Source organism: Symphalangus syndactylus, chromosome 12 (assembly GCF_028878055.3).
Source record: "Symphalangus syndactylus isolate Jambi chromosome 12, NHGRI_mSymSyn1-v2.1_pri, whole genome shotgun sequence".
Taxonomy (NCBI): domain Eukaryota; kingdom Metazoa; phylum Chordata; class Mammalia; order Primates; family Hylobatidae; genus Symphalangus; species Symphalangus syndactylus.
This window is the reverse complement of record NC_072441.2, coordinates 86766646-86784182: the sequence shown is the minus strand read 5'-3', so window position 1 is coordinate 86784182 and position 17537 is coordinate 86766646. Positions and strand designations below refer to the sequence as shown.

The 17537-nt window shown below is 36.7% G+C and overlaps 1 protein-coding gene and 1 pseudogene across 1 annotated transcript; one reads left to right on the top strand and one right to left on the bottom strand.

Moving 5' to 3' along the window:
* Positions 1-1259: 1259 nt before the first annotated feature.
* On the bottom strand, positions 1260-2300 carry LOC134734751 (etoposide-induced protein 2.4 homolog; annotated as a pseudogene).
* A 13235-nt stretch (positions 2301-15535) lies between these two features.
* Positions 15536-16480, top strand: LOC134734904 (olfactory receptor 10T2-like). Its single transcript, XM_063628254.1, has one exon. The coding sequence runs from the start codon at positions 15536-15538 to the stop codon at positions 16478-16480; it is 945 nt and encodes a 314-aa protein (XP_063484324.1).
* Positions 16481-17537: the final 1057 nt, after the last annotated feature.

The window sequence follows — 17537 nt, the reverse complement described above, 5'->3', positions numbered from 1 at the left end:
ATAGATAATTTTCCAAACTTCATGTCCTTTCCACCCTCCCTTTTTTTGGAGTCTCTGATATCTATCATTTTCATCTTTATGTCCATGTGTACCCAATGTTTAGCTCTCACTTATAAGTGAAAATATGTGAGATTTGGTTTTCTGTTTCTGAATTATTTTACTTAGGATAGTGACCTCCAGCTCCCTCCATGCTGCTAAATAGGACACAGTTTTATTCTTGTTACGGCTTCATAGTATTCCACGGTGTATATATACATTTTGTGTGTCTGTGTGTGGAAAACCAGCTCACGTTTAATTGTGACATTGTAAAATTGTACAAGTATTTTGACATCTGCTCCCCACATTTAGTCTCTTAAAATGACAGGAAAACATTAATCCATCACATGTTTAATACATTTACCCTTTCAGTTCCTATTTTCAACATCCAATATTCCTTTGAAATATGAAACAGATCTGGCAGTGGCCAAGAGCACATTCCTGCTCACCGCTTCCCACCCACAATGGAGTTGAAAAGTTCAGGTTTAGTGTTGTTACAGTGGCACTTGTCCAGAATTGGTACCTCTCCATGGTTGGAGGGCTTTAAATGTGCCAGTGAAAATAGCTTTTCCCCCTTCAAGGGGAAGAAAAAATATCACTCCTCAAAACCCGGCAGATCTGGCTGTGAGATCTTTCCTCCTATCTTATCTCTTCGGGCTTATTATTATTATTATTTTTTGCAGTGGAGCAGGACAGACCAAAACCTAACCTGGGTTACAGGAAACAAGACAGTAATGGCTATAAAGGGAGTGACCCGAAGCAACTGGGACACTCCTTTACCTCCCATACCCAATGTATGTGCTTGGCAGCAAAACAACAAAAATAACAAATCCACAAAATACAACAGTTGGAATTACAAAATCCATTTATCTAAGGGTGGTAGAAGGCAGGATGGAAAGGTGGGATGGTAGATGGCACAGAGAGAAAAACAAAGTATTCAAATCAGTCCAGGCACAGGGGTTGGCAAATGCTAGAAAATAGCTGTAGTAAAACCTGTGGTCCTTTTAGACTCATTGATGTTAAATATCCACACAGTGGTGTAAGGGAACATTATGCCTCACGTGCACCAGAGACAAAAATTCCAATTCGTCAGAGAGAAGCGAATACACAGAGGGCCCTTGGCAGAGTGGGCCCTGTCTTCCTTGGCAGGGACAGGTGAACAGGAAAAAGAGCTGCCACAGCCTCTTTCCAATCCCGCCCATCCCCTTTGGATGGCAGGCAACTCAGTGGCTTGCAGCAGCCTTCAGTTTGGCAAGAGACGGATGAGGCAAAGGGAACTTCTCTGCAGAAGTGGAGCTGCTCAGGGCAGACTGCAGGTAGACTGTCTTGTGGAAAAGTCTGTTACTTAAGAAGACCACCAAGGAGAAGAGGACAACTGGAAGAGATACACTTTTCCAGGGGTCTTTGCTTCATTGGTGCTGATAATGAATAAAGGAAAGAGGATAGAGAAAAGGCAGCCACTGATAATATATGAGGACTGCATTGCTATGAGAAAAGCCAAGGGAAAACCAAACCCACAGTAGTAAGGCCAATTGCTCTCTATGTTAGACAACTGCTGGTGTATTTCAAATCCTTTATTGAACCAATGATATTCAAAGCAGTGCAGTGAGTAGAGAAGGGACATATGGAAGAGACTAACCAGCTGACTGACAAGATGGATGAGAAAGAGAATCACTAACATTCCCTGAATGAGGAAAACAGCCTGCAGCAAAGGGTTGAAGAGGATGTCAGCAATTATTTTGCTGACACTAGGGAATGGGTGAGGCTTCCTCCCTGATACCTCAATTGTCAGATCAGCTATATCCTGGAATCAAGTGACATTCACCACTTTGCTAAGCACAAACATGGGGAGCACCCAAAGAGCATTGAAAATTGACCTGAGGAAGAATTCCAGCCACTACCAAATATCTCCATGTAGTGATGGATCGCCAATAATTTGGACTGTTACTGACTGAAGCACAGGAATAAATACTCATTAAAACAAGAGGAGCCTGAACAAGAACACTCCACCATTCCAAGCACAACACTGGAAAATTCTACTAACAATACATTGCTCACTCTCTTGCTTCCACTCTACATGCTGGGCTCTTTCCTGGGCCAAGACACTAGTTGCCCCTCTTCAAGCCTGCTCCTCTCTCTTTTGCTGGATTTGAGCATCTAGCTTTGAGATGGTACAAATACCCAAATGGAGTCTTTGATTCTTCTGGCAAAGTCCTGAAGAAAGGTTTTGACACTGTCAGCCATCTCTTCACCACCAAACTATAAACTACACAGAGGAGAGAGAAGTGTCCAAATCTCTCATCATGAAGGACCCGCAGCTCCACCACCAAGACTCTGACCAGGCCCCTCACCCACCACAGGTCTGCTCCACCAGGGCGCTCACATTTTCTTAATTCAATCCACCATTGATAGACACTTTGGTTAATTCCATGACTTTCCTATTGTGAATAGTGTTGTGATAAACATTCAAATAGAGGTGTATTTTCTTTTTTATAAAATAGCTTTTTTTTTCCCACCCCCCCACCACCTTAGGTAGATTCCTGAAAGTGGGATTGCTGGGTTAAATGATGGTTCTATTTTTAGTTCTTTGAGAAATCTCCATACTCTTTACCACACAGGTTGAACTATTTACATTGCCACCAGTAGTGTATAATCATTTCGTTTTCACATTCATGCCAATATCTGTTGTTTCTGACTTTTTAATAATAATCATTTTGACTGATGCAAGATGATATCTCATTGAGGTTTTAATTTGTATTCCTCTGATGATTAGTACTGTTGATTTTTTTTTATGTTTGTCATACGTTTGCATGTCTTCTTTCGGGAGATGTCAGTTCATGTCTTTTGCCCAGTTTTTATTGGGGTTGTTTCCTTGTTAAATTGTTTGAGTTTCTTGTAGAGTCTGCATATTAGTCTCTTAAAAATATTTTCTTTCATTCTGTAGGTTTTTTGTTTACTCTGTTGATTATTTATTTTGCTGTGCAGAAGCTTTTTAGTTATATTAAGTCCCATATGTCTATTTTTGGTTTTGTCATGTTTGCTTTTGGGATCTTAGTCAAAAATTTTTGGTTTGAGGGTTTTTCTCTGTTTTTGTTGTTGTTGTTTGTTTGTTTTTAGGTAGAGAAGAGATTTCACCATGTTGCCTGGGCTGGTCTTGAACTCCTGGACTCTCAAAGTGCCCAGATTATAGGCATGAGCCACCCAGTACAGCATAGTCATAAATTATTTGGCTAGGTCAATGTCTAGAAGAATTTTTCTGGGTTTTCTTCTAGGATTTTTACAGTTTCAGGTTTTACATTTAAGTCTTTATCTTCAGTTAATTTTTTTATATGGTGAAAGCTAGGAATCTACTTTCATTATTCTGCATATGACTGGCTAATTTTCCCAGCACCATTTATTGAATAGAATGTACTTTCCCCATTGTTTATGTTTGTTGACATTGTTGGACATCAGTTGGTTGTATGTATTTGGCTTTATTTCTGGGTTCTGTATTCTGTTCCATTGCTTAATGTGTCTATTTTTGTAACAGTATCATGTCATTTTATTTACTATGGCCTAGTAGGGTAATTTGAAGTCAGATAATGTGATGCCTCTAGATTTGTTCTTTTTAAAAAAATTTCTAAAAACGGAACAAATACAGAAGCATTACATTATTTGTTCTTTTTGTAGGATTGCTTTGGTTGTTCAGACTCTTTATGGTTTCACATGGACTTCAGAATGTTTTTCTAATTCTTGGAAAGAAGACCTTGGCAATGTAATAGGAATTGCATTGAATCTATAGATTGCTTTTAGCATGATGATCATTTTTTTTTAATTTTTTTTTTTATTTTTATATTTATTATAATTTAGGTTTTAGGGTACATGTGCACAATGTGCAGGTTTGTTACATATGTATCGATGTGCCATGTTGATTTCCTGTACCCATTAACTTGTCATTTAGCATTAGGTATATCTCCTAATGCTGTCCCTCCCCCCTCCCCCCACCCCACAACAGTCCCCGGAGTGTGATGTTCCCCTTCCTGTGTCCATGAGTTCTCATTGTTCAATTCCCACCTATGAGTGAGAACATGTGGTGTTTGGTTTTTTGTCCTTGCGATAGTTTACTGAGAATGATGTTTTCCGGTTTCATCCATGTCCCTACAAAGGACATGAACTCATCATTTTTTATGGCTGCATAGTATTCCATGGTGTATATGTGCCACATTTTCTTAATCCAGTCTATCGTTGTTGGACATTTGGGTTGGTTCCAACTCTTTGCTATTGTGAATAGTGCCGCAATAAACAAACGTGTGCATGTGTCTTTATAGCAGCATGATTTATAGTCCTTTGGGTATATACCCAGTAATGGGATGGCTGGGTCAAATGGTATTTCTAGTTCTAGATCCCTGAGGAATCGCCACACTGACTTCCACAATGGTTGAACTAGTTTACAGTCCCACCAACAGTGTAAAAGTGTTCCTATTTCTCCACATTCTCTCCAGCACCTGTGGTTTCCTGCTTTTTTAATGATGGCCATTCTAACTGGTGTGAGATGATATCTCATTGTGGTTTTGATTTGCATTTCTCTGATGGCCAGTGATGATGAGCATTTCTTCATGTGTTTTTTGGCTGCATAAATGTCTTCTTTTGAGAAGTGTCTGTTCATGTCCTTTGCCCACTTTTTGATGGGGTTGTTTGTTTTTTCTTGTAAATTTGTTTGAGTTCATTGTAGATTCTGGATATTAGCCCTTTGTCAGATGAGTAGGTTGCAAAAATTTTCTCCCATTCTGTAGGTTGACTGTTCACTCTGATGGTAGTTTCTTTTGTTGTGCAGAAGCTCTTTAGTTTAATGAGATCCCATTTGTCAATTTTGGCTTATGTTGCCATTGCTTTTGGTGTTTTAGACATGAAGTCGTTGCCCACGCCTATGTCCTGAATGGTATTGCCTAGGTTTTCTTGTAGGATTTTAATGGTTTTAGGTCTAACATTTAAGTCTTTAATCCATCTTGAATTAATTTTTGTATAAGGTGTAACGAAGGGATCCAGTTTCAGCTTTCTACATATGGCTAGCCAGTTTTCCCAGCACCATTTATTAAATAGGGAATCCTTTCCCCATTTCTTGTTTTTGTCAGGTTTGTCAAAGATCAGATAGTTGTAGCTATGCGGCATCATTTCTGAGGGCTCTGTTCTGTTCCATTGATCTATGTCTCTGTTGTGGTACCAGTACCATGCTGTTTTGGTTACTGTAGCCTTGTAGTATAGTTTGAAGTCAGGTAGCGTGATGCCTCCAGCTTTGTTCTTTTGGCTTAGGATTGACTTGGTGATGCGGGCTCTTTTTTGGTTCCATATGAACTTTAAAGTAGTTTTTTCCAATTCTGTGAAGAAAGTCATTGATAGCTTGATGGGGATGGAATTGAATCTATAAATTACCTTGGGCAGTATGGCCATTTTCACAATATTGATTCTTCCAACCCATGAGCATGGAATGTTCTTCCATGTGTTTGTATCCTCTTTTATTTCATTGAGCAGTGGTTTGTAGTTCTCCTTGAAGAGGTCCTTCACATCCTTTGTAAGTTGGATTCCTAGGTATTTTATTCTCTTTGAAGCAATTGTGAATGGGAGTTCACTCATGATTTGGCTCTCTTTTTGTCTGTGATTGGTGTACAAGAATGCTGGTGATTTTTGCACATTGATTTTGTATCCTGAGACTTGCTGAAGTTGCTAATCAGCTTAAGGAGATTTTGGGCTGAGACAATGGGGTTTTCTAGATATACAATCATGTCATCTGCAAACAAGGACAGTTTGACTTCCTCTTTTCCTAATTGAATACCCTTTATTTCCTTCTCCTGCCTGATTGCTCTGGCCAGAACTTCCAGCACTATGTTGAATAGGAGCGGTGAGAGAGGGCATCCCTGTCTTGTGCCAGTTTTCAGAGGGAATGCTTCCAGTTTTTGCCCATTCAGTATGATATTGGCTGTGGGTTTGTCGTAGATAGCTCTTATTATTTTGAGATACGTCCCATCAATACCTAATTCATTGAGGGTTTTTAGCATGAAGGGTTGTTGAATTTTGTCAAAGGCCTTTTCTGCATATGTTGAGATAATCATGTGGTTTTTGTCTTTGGTTCTGTTTATATGCTGGATTACATTTATTGATTTGCATATGTTGAACCAGCCTTGCATCCCAGGGATGAAGCCCACTTGATCATGGTGGATAAGCTTTTTGATGTGCTGATGGATTCGGTTTGCCAGTATTTTATTGAGGATTTTTGCATCAATGTTCATCAAGGATATTGTTCTGAAATTCTCTTTTTTGGTTATGTCTCTGCCAGGCTTTGGTATCAGGACGATGCTGGCTTCATAAAATGTGTTAGGGAGGATTCCCTCTTTTTCTATCGATTGGAATAGTTTCAGAAGGAATGGTACCATTTCCTCCTTGTACCTCTGGTAGAATTCAGCTGTGAATCCATCAGGTCCTGGACTCTTTTTGGTTGGTAAGCTATTGATTATTGCCACAATTTCAGAACCTGTTATTGGTCTATTCAGATATTCAACTTCTTCCTGATTTAGTCTTGGGAGGGTGTATTTGTCGAGGAATTTATCCATTTCTTCTAGATTTTCTAGTTTATTTGCATAGAGGTGTTTGTAGTATTCTCTGATGGTAGATTGTATTTCTGTGGGATCGGTGGTGATATCCCCTTTTTCATTTTTTATTGCATCTATTTGATTCTTCTCTCTTTTCTTCTTTATTAGTCTTGCTAGTGGTCTATCAATTTTGTTGATCTTTTCAAAAAACCAGCTCCTGGATTCATTAATTTTTTGAAGGGTTTTTTTTGTCTCTATTTCCTTCAGTTCTGCTCTGATTTTAGTTATTTCTAGCCTTCTGCTAGCTTTTGAATGTGTTTGCTCTTGCTTTTCTAGTTCTTTTAATTGTGATGTTAGGGTGTCAATTTTGGATCTTTCTTGCTTTCTCTTGTGGGCATTTAGTGCTATAAATTTCCCTCTACACACTGCTTTGAACGTGTCCCAGAGATTCTTGTATGTTGTGTCTTTGTTCTCATTGGTTTCAAAGAACATCTTTATTTCTGCCTTCATTTCATTATGTACCCAATAGTCATTCAGGAGCAGGTTGTTCAGTTTCCATGTAGTTGAGTGGTTTTGAGTGAGTTTCTTAATCCTGAGTTCTAGTTTGATTGCACTGTGGTCTGAGAGACACTTTGTTATAATTTCTGTTCTTTTACATTTGCTGAGGAGAGCTTTAATTCCAACTATGTGGTCAATTTTGGAATAGGTGTGGTGTGGTGCTGAAAAAAAATGTATATTCTGTTGATTTGGGGTGGAGAGTTCTGTAGATGTCTATGAGGTCCACTTTGTGTAGAGCTGAGTTCAATTCCTGGATATCCTTGTTAACTTTCTGTCTCGTTGATCTGCCTAATGTTGACAGTGTGGTGTTAAAATCTCCCATTATTATTGTGTGGGAGTTTAAGTCCCTTTGTAGGTCACTGAGGACTTGCTTTATGAATCTGGGTGCTCCTGTGTTGGGTGCATATATATTTAGGATAGTTAGCTCTTCTTGTTGAATTGATCCCTTTACCATTATGTAATGGCCTTCTTTGTCTCTTTTGATCTTTGTTGATTTAAAGTCTATTTTGTCAGAGACTAGGATTGCAACCCCTGCCTTGTTTTGTTTTCCATTTGCTTGATAGATCTTCCTCCATCCCTTTATTTTGAGTCTATGTGTGTCTCTGCACGTGAGATGGGTTTCCTGAATACAGCACACTGATGGGTCCTGACTCCTTATCCAGTTTGCCAGTCTGTGTCTTTTAATTGGAGCATTTAGCCCATTTACATTTAACATTAATATTGTTATGTGTGAATCTGATCCTGTCATTATGATGTTAGTTGGTTATTTTGCTCGTTAGTTGCTGTAGTTTCTTCCTAGCCTCGATGGTCTTTACAATTTGGCATGTTTTTGCAGTGGCTGGTACCGGTTGTTCCTTTCCATGTTTAGTGCTTCCTTCAGGAGCTCTTTTAGGGCAGGCCTGGTGGTGACAAAATCACTCAGCATTTGCTTGTCTGTAAAGTATTTTATTTCTCCTTCACTTATGAAGCTTAGTTTGGCTGGATAGGAAATTCTGGGTTGAAAATTCTTTTCTTTAAGAATGTTGAATATCGGCCCCCACTCTCTTCTGGCTTGTAGAGTTTCTGCCGAGAGATCAGCTGTTAGTCTGATGGGCTTCCCTTTGTGGGTAACCCGACCTTTCTCTCTGGCTGCCCTTAACATTTTTTCCTTCATTTCAACTTTGGTGAATCTGACAATTATGTGTCTTGGGGTTGCTCTTCTCGAGGAATATCTTTGTGGCGTTCTCTGTATTTCCTGAATCTGAATGTTGGCCTGCCTTGCTAGATTGGAGAATTTCTCCTGGATAATATCCTGCAGAGTGTTTTCCAACTTGGTTCCATTCTCCCCGTCATTTTCAGGTACACCAATCAGACGTAGGTTTGGTCTTTTCACATAGTCCCAAATTTCTTGGAGGCTTTGTTCATTTCTTTTTATTCTTTTTTCTCTAAACTTCCCTTCTCGCTTCATTTCATTCATTTCATCTTCCATCAGCGATACCCTTTCTTCCAGTTGATCACAGCATGATGATCATTTTAACAATATTGATCATTTTAATCCATAACCTTGGGATTTTTTTAATTAGTTTGTATCATCTATAATTACTTTTATCAGTGTTTCATACTTCTTGTAGATATTTTTACCTCCTTTTTTAAGTGTATTACCAGCTATTTTATTTTTGTAGCTTTTATAAATGAATTCGAGTTTATTTGCTTATCAGCTTGCATGCAAAAATCAGAAATGCCACTGATTTTTGTACATTGATTTTGTATCCTGAAACTTTACTGAAGTCATTTATCAAATCTAGGTGTCTTTAGGGTTTTCTAGCTTACAATATTTCAACTTCACTAGCTTTAATTTTTTCCTATTCAGTATGACTTCTGCAGTGGGTTTGTCATATATGGCTCTTACTATTTTGAAATATGTTACTTAGATGCCCAGTTTGTTGAGAGTTTTTATCATAATGGAATGTCAGATTTTATCAAATGCTTTATCTGGATTTATTAAGATGATCATGTTTTTTTCTTGTTTTTAAGTCTGCTTAAGTGGTGAATTACATTTATTGATTTGCATACATTCAACCAGCCTTGCATTCCTGGAATAAAACTCAATTCATTGTGATGAATTATCATTCCTTGTGATGTTGGATTTTGTTTGCTAGTATTTTGTTAAGAATTTTTGCATCTATATTCATCAGGGATATTTACTTGTAGTTATCTTTTGTGTTTTTCTGTCCTTGACTGATTTTGGCATCAAGGTAATATTGCTTTCATACAATGAATTTGGAAAGAATCCCTTCTCCTTGATTTTTTGGAATAGTTTCAGTAATATTGGTACCAGCTCTTTTTTGTACATATTGTACAATTTGACTGTTAATCCATTGGGTCCTGGGCTTTTTTTCTGTTGGAAGATTTTTTTTATTACTGATCTATTTCATTGCTCATTATTAGTCTGTTCAGGATTTCTGTTTCTTCTTGGTTCAATCTTGGGAATTTGTATGTTTTCAGGAATTCTAGTTTGTGCACAAAGAGATAGTCATAGTAGTCTCTGATGATCTTTTGTATTTCTGTAATATCAGATGTAATGTCACCATTACCATTTTTATTGCATTTATTTTAATCTTCTCTCCTTTTTCCTGGTTAATCTAGCTATTGGTCTATCAATTTTATTTATTCTTTCAAAAAAATCAACTTTTCATGTTGTTGCTACTTAGTATTATTTTTGTTGTGTTGTTGCTGTTGTCCTTTTTGACTGAATCTTACTTGGTTCTCCTCTGATCTTTGTTATTTCTTTTCTTCTGCTAGCTTTGGGCTTGATGTGTTCTCATTTTTCTATTTCCTTGAGATGCAACATTGGGTTGCCAATTTGAGATATTTCTGTCTTTTTGATGTAGGTGTTTAATGCTTTAAATTTGTCTCAGCACTGTTTTTGCTGCCTCTCAGAGCTTTTGGTTTGTTGGGTCCCTATTTTTATTCCTTGAAATTTTTTTGACTTCTGCCTTAATTTAATTATTTACCAAAAAGTCATTCAGGAGCAAATTGTTTAGTTTCCATGTACTTGTGTACTTTCGAGAGTTCCTTTTGGCATTGACATTTAAGTTTATTCTACTGAGGTCCAAAAAAAATGTGATATTAGTTTGATATTTTTGAAATTATTAAAACTTTCTTTTTGGTCAAGGATATGGTCAATTTTGGAGAATGATCCATGCACACATGAGAAAAATGTATATTCTGCAGTTGTTGGATAGAATGTTCTGTAAATATCTGTTAGGTCCATGTGGTCTAGAGTCAAGTTTAAATCCAGAGTTTCTTTATTGATATTCTGCCTCAATGATCTGTCTAATATTGTCAGTAAAATGTTGAAGTCCCTCATTATAATTGTATTGCTGTCAAACTGTTTTCTTAGCTCTAGTACTGCTTGTATTATTTTTATATTGCTGGACCTGCTAAATTCATTTACTAGTCTTTATAATCTTTTTCTTTGTTTATTTAGGATTTTGTATGTAAACATTCACATTTTCTGTGAATAAATACAAATTTACATCTTTTTAATACAAATTTTTCTTTCTTTTTTTGTTTATTGCATTGGCTAGGAATTCTCATACAGTATTAGACGGAAGTAATGAAACCAGATGTTCTTGTTTTGTTCTGGGTATAGAAATTACTTAACCTATACATTTTATTACCAAAAAAGTGCTATACCTTTATAAACAGCGTATGTGCACTTGATAAAAAATAATTTGGTGCTATTTTTATGTGCATCTTTTTTATAAATAGTAATTATGTCAAGCCTGTTATTGTTTGCATCTTGTAATTCTTACTAATTTTTTTCTACTTATTTTATCAATTACATAAGAAGAAATGTAGAAATATTTATAGTTTGGATTTGGCTTCTTCCTTTTCTGTCTTGTCACTTTGGGCTTCCTGTTCTTTTAACTTTTTATGAAATGCATATTTATATTTGACAATTAGAATTTTGTATTAATTTTTTATTATTAGCAAATGTGCATCTTTAGTTCTGTTAATATTTATTGTGCTGAAGTCCACTTGTCTCATGTTAATATGGTCATTATGCCTTTCTAATAGTTAGAGTTTTGTGCTTTTTTTCTAGAACATTACTGTTATCTGAGACTTAAGATTTATAGTGGGTCTTTTGCAGAAAATATATAATTGCTTTGTTTGTATAAATCAGACAATCTCTTTTTATTGAAGTGTAAATAGTTTACAGTCAATATAAGTTTCATTTTGAGCGTGTTTAAATCTACCACTGTTCTATGTGATGTCTCTTTGTTTCATTTATTTCTTGTTACTGTTTTCCTGTTTTCTTGACTTCCATTGGCTTGAGTCATTATTAATATTCTGTTGTATCTCCTCTATTGGTTTATTAGCAATACATTTGTTTAATTTTTGTGTTTCATGAGATATAAAATATGCATTTTTAACTCATCACAGTCAAACTTCAAATAATATTGTAGCACTTTATTTATATTGTGGTTTTTTATAGTATACTTTCATTTCTCCCTACTGAGTTTTGTCCTAGTTTTGTCATGTATTCTACCTATAAACTTATAAAAGAAATATTGTTGGATTGAAAAGGTATAAGGGGAGTTTGAGACCCACTCATTTTGGTACTAAATGTGAGAACTGTACTTCCTCTCAGTAATGCTATAGTGCCCTGTGCTTGTCCCTAGCTTAACCCTCTTTGCTTGTTGTAATTATTCACTTATTTCTTTATCTCATCTTCTAAACATCAAGCTTTTATCAGAAAGAAGTCAGTAGCTCTAAACTTACTGAAAATCAAATAAATTACTTAAACTGATTGCAAACTATTCCAAGCTCCACCTAAAATATTTATTTAGGAGATCTAAGGTAAAGCCCCAAAATATGCATCTTCACATGCATCTCAGGAGGCTCAGATGTATATGGGTCCATACGTCACCACTGGCACAGACTAAGCCACATTGTTCCACCTTCCCCACCAAAACACTCACCAGAGTGCTTGGAGCATTATAGGTACTCAATGCATATTGATGAAATTAATGAACTAATGAATGCCCTGACAAAAGTCTACATTGATTAATGTATTTGAAGAGATAAATTGAGCAGCTAGAGGAACGTAGAAAAAGTTAGACTGTGTGCCCTCTTATGATGCCAGTATAACTTATTCATAAATCAAGAGAGTTATAGAAAAAAATAATTTCATAATTCAACTAGCAACTTTAAGAAGGAAGAAAAAATTTGTCAAGGATGTCATTTATTTTATCCCTTAAAGCAGTCCATCTATGTTTAGCATCTAAAAAGCTAATGACTAAGAAAGTAACAGTCATCACTTTATTCAGCAAATGTAACCTTTCTCCAAAATGAATGATCAATGCAAAAAATTATAGTATTTAAAGCTATTCATCTTTTACGCAGATCAAGTAAACCACATAATTTATCTACTTTTTTTTTCTTTCTTTAAGATTGAATATTACATTTGTAATGCCTAGAGTCCAAGGAAGAACTTCCCTCCAAAGCCTCAATCCCCTGAGGTGCCCCAAATACATAAGACCCAGGGATTTTGCTGGAGTGTGCGCCGTCAAGGGCACAGATCTGCTAAGATTGGGGCTGTACAGTTACTTTCAGCTCAGAAACCAGGCAGAGCTGTCTTTTATCTTTAAAAGTGAGTGGCCCCTGGACTTTCCCGGTAAGATCTGGGAGAAATGTGTTACGCGATGCTTTTTTTTTTTTTTAATATTTGCTTATTTCTCTCTCCTTTTTAGACTTTGATGGGATATGAGAAAAAACGAACATGGGATTGTGCTAAAACTGCCTGTGGATGTAAGTGTCTCCTTTGTACTAGAGTTGTAGGACCACTCTTTCTTATGAGTAATATCTGTCAATTTTCTCTAAAAATACTCTGAATACCAAAGAAAGATTCAGAGGCAGAAGAACTCATGGAAACCATGCACTGGTGAAGTGTGGGCCATAGCATCAGAATCTAGCATGAGAGACAGGACAGAGACCATATGGAGAGGGCAAAGATGCAGCTGAACAAACCCTGACCATGTGAGCATGGGAGATATAGTAAATGAAGAGAATAACTAAGAGTGTAAACAGCAAAATATTCCTAAAATAGACCTAAACTAGGAAATAGGGAGAAACTGCCTAATAAAAGTACCTTAGCATAAGGAAAAATATATAATGGGTTAAGGTGGAAGAATAAGAGATAGGAGTGAATGGAAGAGTGGAACAGAAAGCCTTGTGGGGATCATACAGAGTAAAGAAGACATTGATCTATTTCCTAAGTCACTGGTGTATAAGCACGCAGTGCAAAGGAAATATTAAAACTAGAACCCAGGTAATTCAAAAGACAAAACCCTAGATGGGAGACTTAAGGTATTTGGGATACAGTTCCTGCCTCACAGCTTATGAAACCTACATCTTAATATTTTACTTCTCTGGGCCTCTGTTTCTTCATTTGTAACATGAGGGGTTTGACTAGATATTTAACAGCTTGCCTGTATTGACCACTTATGCATCAGGAAATTCATTGTTGGCATTTGGTGCTCACACAAACTTTTTGGCTTATGCTATTATTGCCATTTTAGAGATTAAATCATGATACCCAAAGTGATTTCCCCAACATTGTACGTTGGCAGAGCCATGGTCTCAACCTAGGCAGTCTGACTCCAGAGCCTGTGTCCCTCCAGCCTCACTATGCTGCCATTCTAACCAAGGATCTCAGAGCAAACTGACAGAGAAGTGAATTCAAACAAGAATCAGTCATTGAGAGCTACATAGGGAAGCCTCTCAGGAGACGAATAATGAGCTGAGGTTTTGTAGGAAAGATAAGTATTAATTCTGAGAGATAACAAAAATAGGAAAGAAAATGTAATGTTATTTGTAGAAGCAGAGAGACAGAGTTAGTTATGGTTGTTGGCTGCAGCCAACCAGCTTGTCTAGAGCTGAGGGGCAGATGCATGACCTGATGCTGAGGACAAACACAGCTAAGATGGTGATGAGGACAGAGAAAATTCCAGAAACATTGCCATAAGCTATGTATTAAATAATTAGTTAGAAGGAAAATAAGACCCATAAAGATATATGATCATTTTATTTCAATAACTAAAGGCTAGCTGTCACTCATAGAAATAATTTAACATTATTGTGAGTATCTGCAGAGGACAAATCAAGAACAATGGGTAACTATTTCAAGGAGGCATAGCTCAGCTCAGAAATAGCCAAATAAACTATCTAGCAATGGAACAACAGCCTGTTTTGGAAGTCAGTGACTTCTTTTTTTTATTATTATTATACTTTAAGTTTTGCACAACGTGCATGTTTGTTACACATGTATACATGTGCCATGTTGGTGTGCTGCACCCATTAACTCGTTGTTTAACATTAGGTATATCTCCTAATGCTATCCCTGGAAGTCAGTGACTTCTTAAAATTTGTCCTTGACTATGGAGGTTGGACAATACTTCCTACATTGCTATAAAGAGGTTCACAGAATTGTACGCAGGTTGAGTCAGAAGATTTCTGATCTTTTTTCCAAAATAAAAATAATCTGATTGTCTAAGTCTGATATGAAGGTTTTAGCATTTATTTGATCTCCCAATCAAACCACAGATCTTCTCACAGATAATGATGAAAGTTCTTCTTAGAACATTGTGGAGGCAATGGAAATTGAGGCATAGGCCAGAAGAGTGGAGATCTCAGCCCAAGCGTCATAATGCTCTGAGGTTAATTCGAGCTTTAATTAGGTTCTTAATCTCAGATTCCCATACACTGATGACAAGGGAAACCCCAATATGTGGACCATCCCAAAGTCTTAACAATTCATCATGGGTAAATAGAATCTGAATACTTTTAAGTAGATTAAAATAGTTCCCTACATCTGAACAAGAATTATTTGAGTTATGTATATGAGAGACTGGGTACATCACTTTTTACTTGTTTTTCTTGTTTTTCTGAATCAGATTTTTATAAGGTGTTAGCAAAGATAGGTGATTTTTAAGGACTGTCACTGTCATGTGGGTAAGCAAATGGTTTAATCTTATTGAGCCTCATTTTCTTCTTCCATAAAATGAGAGTATTTAATGAGATAAGTTCTAAATCACATTTTGATTTTATGGTATGAACTTTCTAGGCACATAGGAATACAGAAAATGGAAATAACTTACAAAAATAAAATAAATAGTTTCAGATATCTTTGAATTGGGGTATGTCACTATTCATGTCCCTTGATCCTTCCCTATACTCTGATCTATGTACTTGATGTGTGTTATGTATTTTTTCAGACCAGTATTATCAGCTTTTTACAGAAATGTGAACTGAGTATCTCTAGGGTCATTTCGCTTTTATCAAATTCTCTCTCTTCTCAGTTTCAGGTTACCTAAGTCTAGTTACACTGATCAATGAAAAGACAGAACCAGAGCATGATCACCGAGTTCATCCTTATAGGCTTCTCAAACCTGGGGGATCTGCAGATCCTTCTCTTCTTTATCTTCCTATTAGTCTACCTGACTACTCTGATGGCCAACACCACCATCATGATGGTCATTCGCCTGGACAGGGCTTTGCACACTCCTATGTATTTCTTCCTCTTTGTCCTTTCATGCTCTGAAACCTGCTACACCTTGGTCATTGTACCCAAAATGCTTACCAACCTGCTATCCACAATTCCAACTATTTCTTTCTCTGGGTGTGTGGTCCAGCTCTATTTATTTGTGGGCTTGGCTTGTACCAACTGTTTTCTCATTGCTGTGATGAGCTATGATCGCTATGTTGCCATCTGCAACCCTCTTAACTACTCACTCATTGTCAGCCGAGCCACCTGCATGCAGCTGGTTCTAGCCTCCAGCTTTTGTGGCTTCCTGATCTCTGTGATTGTCAATATCCTGGTGTTCAGTGTGCCCTTCTGTGCCTCCAATCGGATCAACCACTTTTTCTGTGACATTTCCCCTGTCATAAAACTGGGCTGCACAGACACCAACCTGAAGCAGATGGTCATCTTTTTCCTCAGCATTCTGGTATTGCTGGTTCCCCTTGTGTTGATATTCATCTCCTACGTCTTCATAGTTTCCACCATCCTCAAGATCTCCTCGGTGGAAGGACAGTGCAAAGCCTTCACCACCTGTGCTTCCCACCTCACAGTGGTCATCGTCCACTATGGCTGTGCTTCCTTTATCTACTTGAGGCCCACATCCCTGTACTCTTCAGATAAAGACCGGCTTGTGGCAGTGACTTATACTGTGATTACCCCACTACTCAACCCCCTTGTCTATACACTGAGAAATAAAGAAGTAAAGATGGCTCTGAGAAAGGTTCTGAGTAGATGCTCATATTCCAAAACTGTATAAGTGGGCCGATATGGCAGTAAATTACATTCATGAAAGTTTCCTAGATAGCACTTCAGATCTATAAACAAATTTGTACTTTTCTTAAGACTCCTTGACAAAAAAAAGAGAGAGAGAGAGAAAAGAAAAGAAATAAGGACTTTAGGTGACCTTGATTGTTTATATCAAAAATTTTTTTTCATGTTAGCCTATATCCAGTGCGAAAGTTATACCAGTTGGTCTCGAGAAAATTATGTGAACATTGAAACTTTCAGTAACACAAGCTACATTGTTTTTATACATTACAAGTGTTTGCTTTGTCAGATCAAAACTACAAATGCTGCATTATCTTTTTGAGAATTCCCAGATTGTTGATACTCCTTTTACAGTGAAAGAAACAATATTTTCTAGAAATTATTTTACTGCAGTTATTTCTTTATTAAACTTATATATACATACACATACCTACATGTGTGTATATATATATATGAATGTATATATATACATGTGTGTGTATATTTATATAAAGTTTAACCCATTTCCCATTTAGGAAAAAAAAAGTGCAGTTCTGTGCCATTATGGAATTCTCGGGGCAAACAGGAAATGGGTTAAAGCAAATGGTTTAATCTTTTTGAGCCTCATTTTCTTCTTCCATAAAATGACAATATTCAATGAGATGAGCTCACATTTGACTTTACAGTACAAACCTTCTATGCACATAGTAATACAAAGAATAGAAATAACTTGCAAAAATAAAGATAAATTACTTCAGATATCTTTAAATTGAGGTATGTCACTATTCATGTCTCCTGATTCTTCTCTATCCCCTGATCTACATACTTATATGTATACACACATATATTATATATATGTTTAAAAAGAAATATATGCAGTAAATTATTTCTAAATAATAAACATAAATTTGCTTCTGGAAAAATGAGGGGGATGGTGTTAAAGTTCTAAGAGGTCGATGATAGAATAGAAAACACAGACTTTGGAGTCACAAAGACCTGGATTTTAATCTTTATTTGGATCATTTTCCAGCTAAGAGCCTTGTGCCAGGTTTAACTTCTTTTATTGT

Coding starts and splice junctions, on each gene's coding strand:
- LOC134734904 (XM_063628254.1), top strand. CDS start 15,536: ATGAAAAGACAGAACCAGAGCATGATCACCGAGTTCATCCTTATAGGC.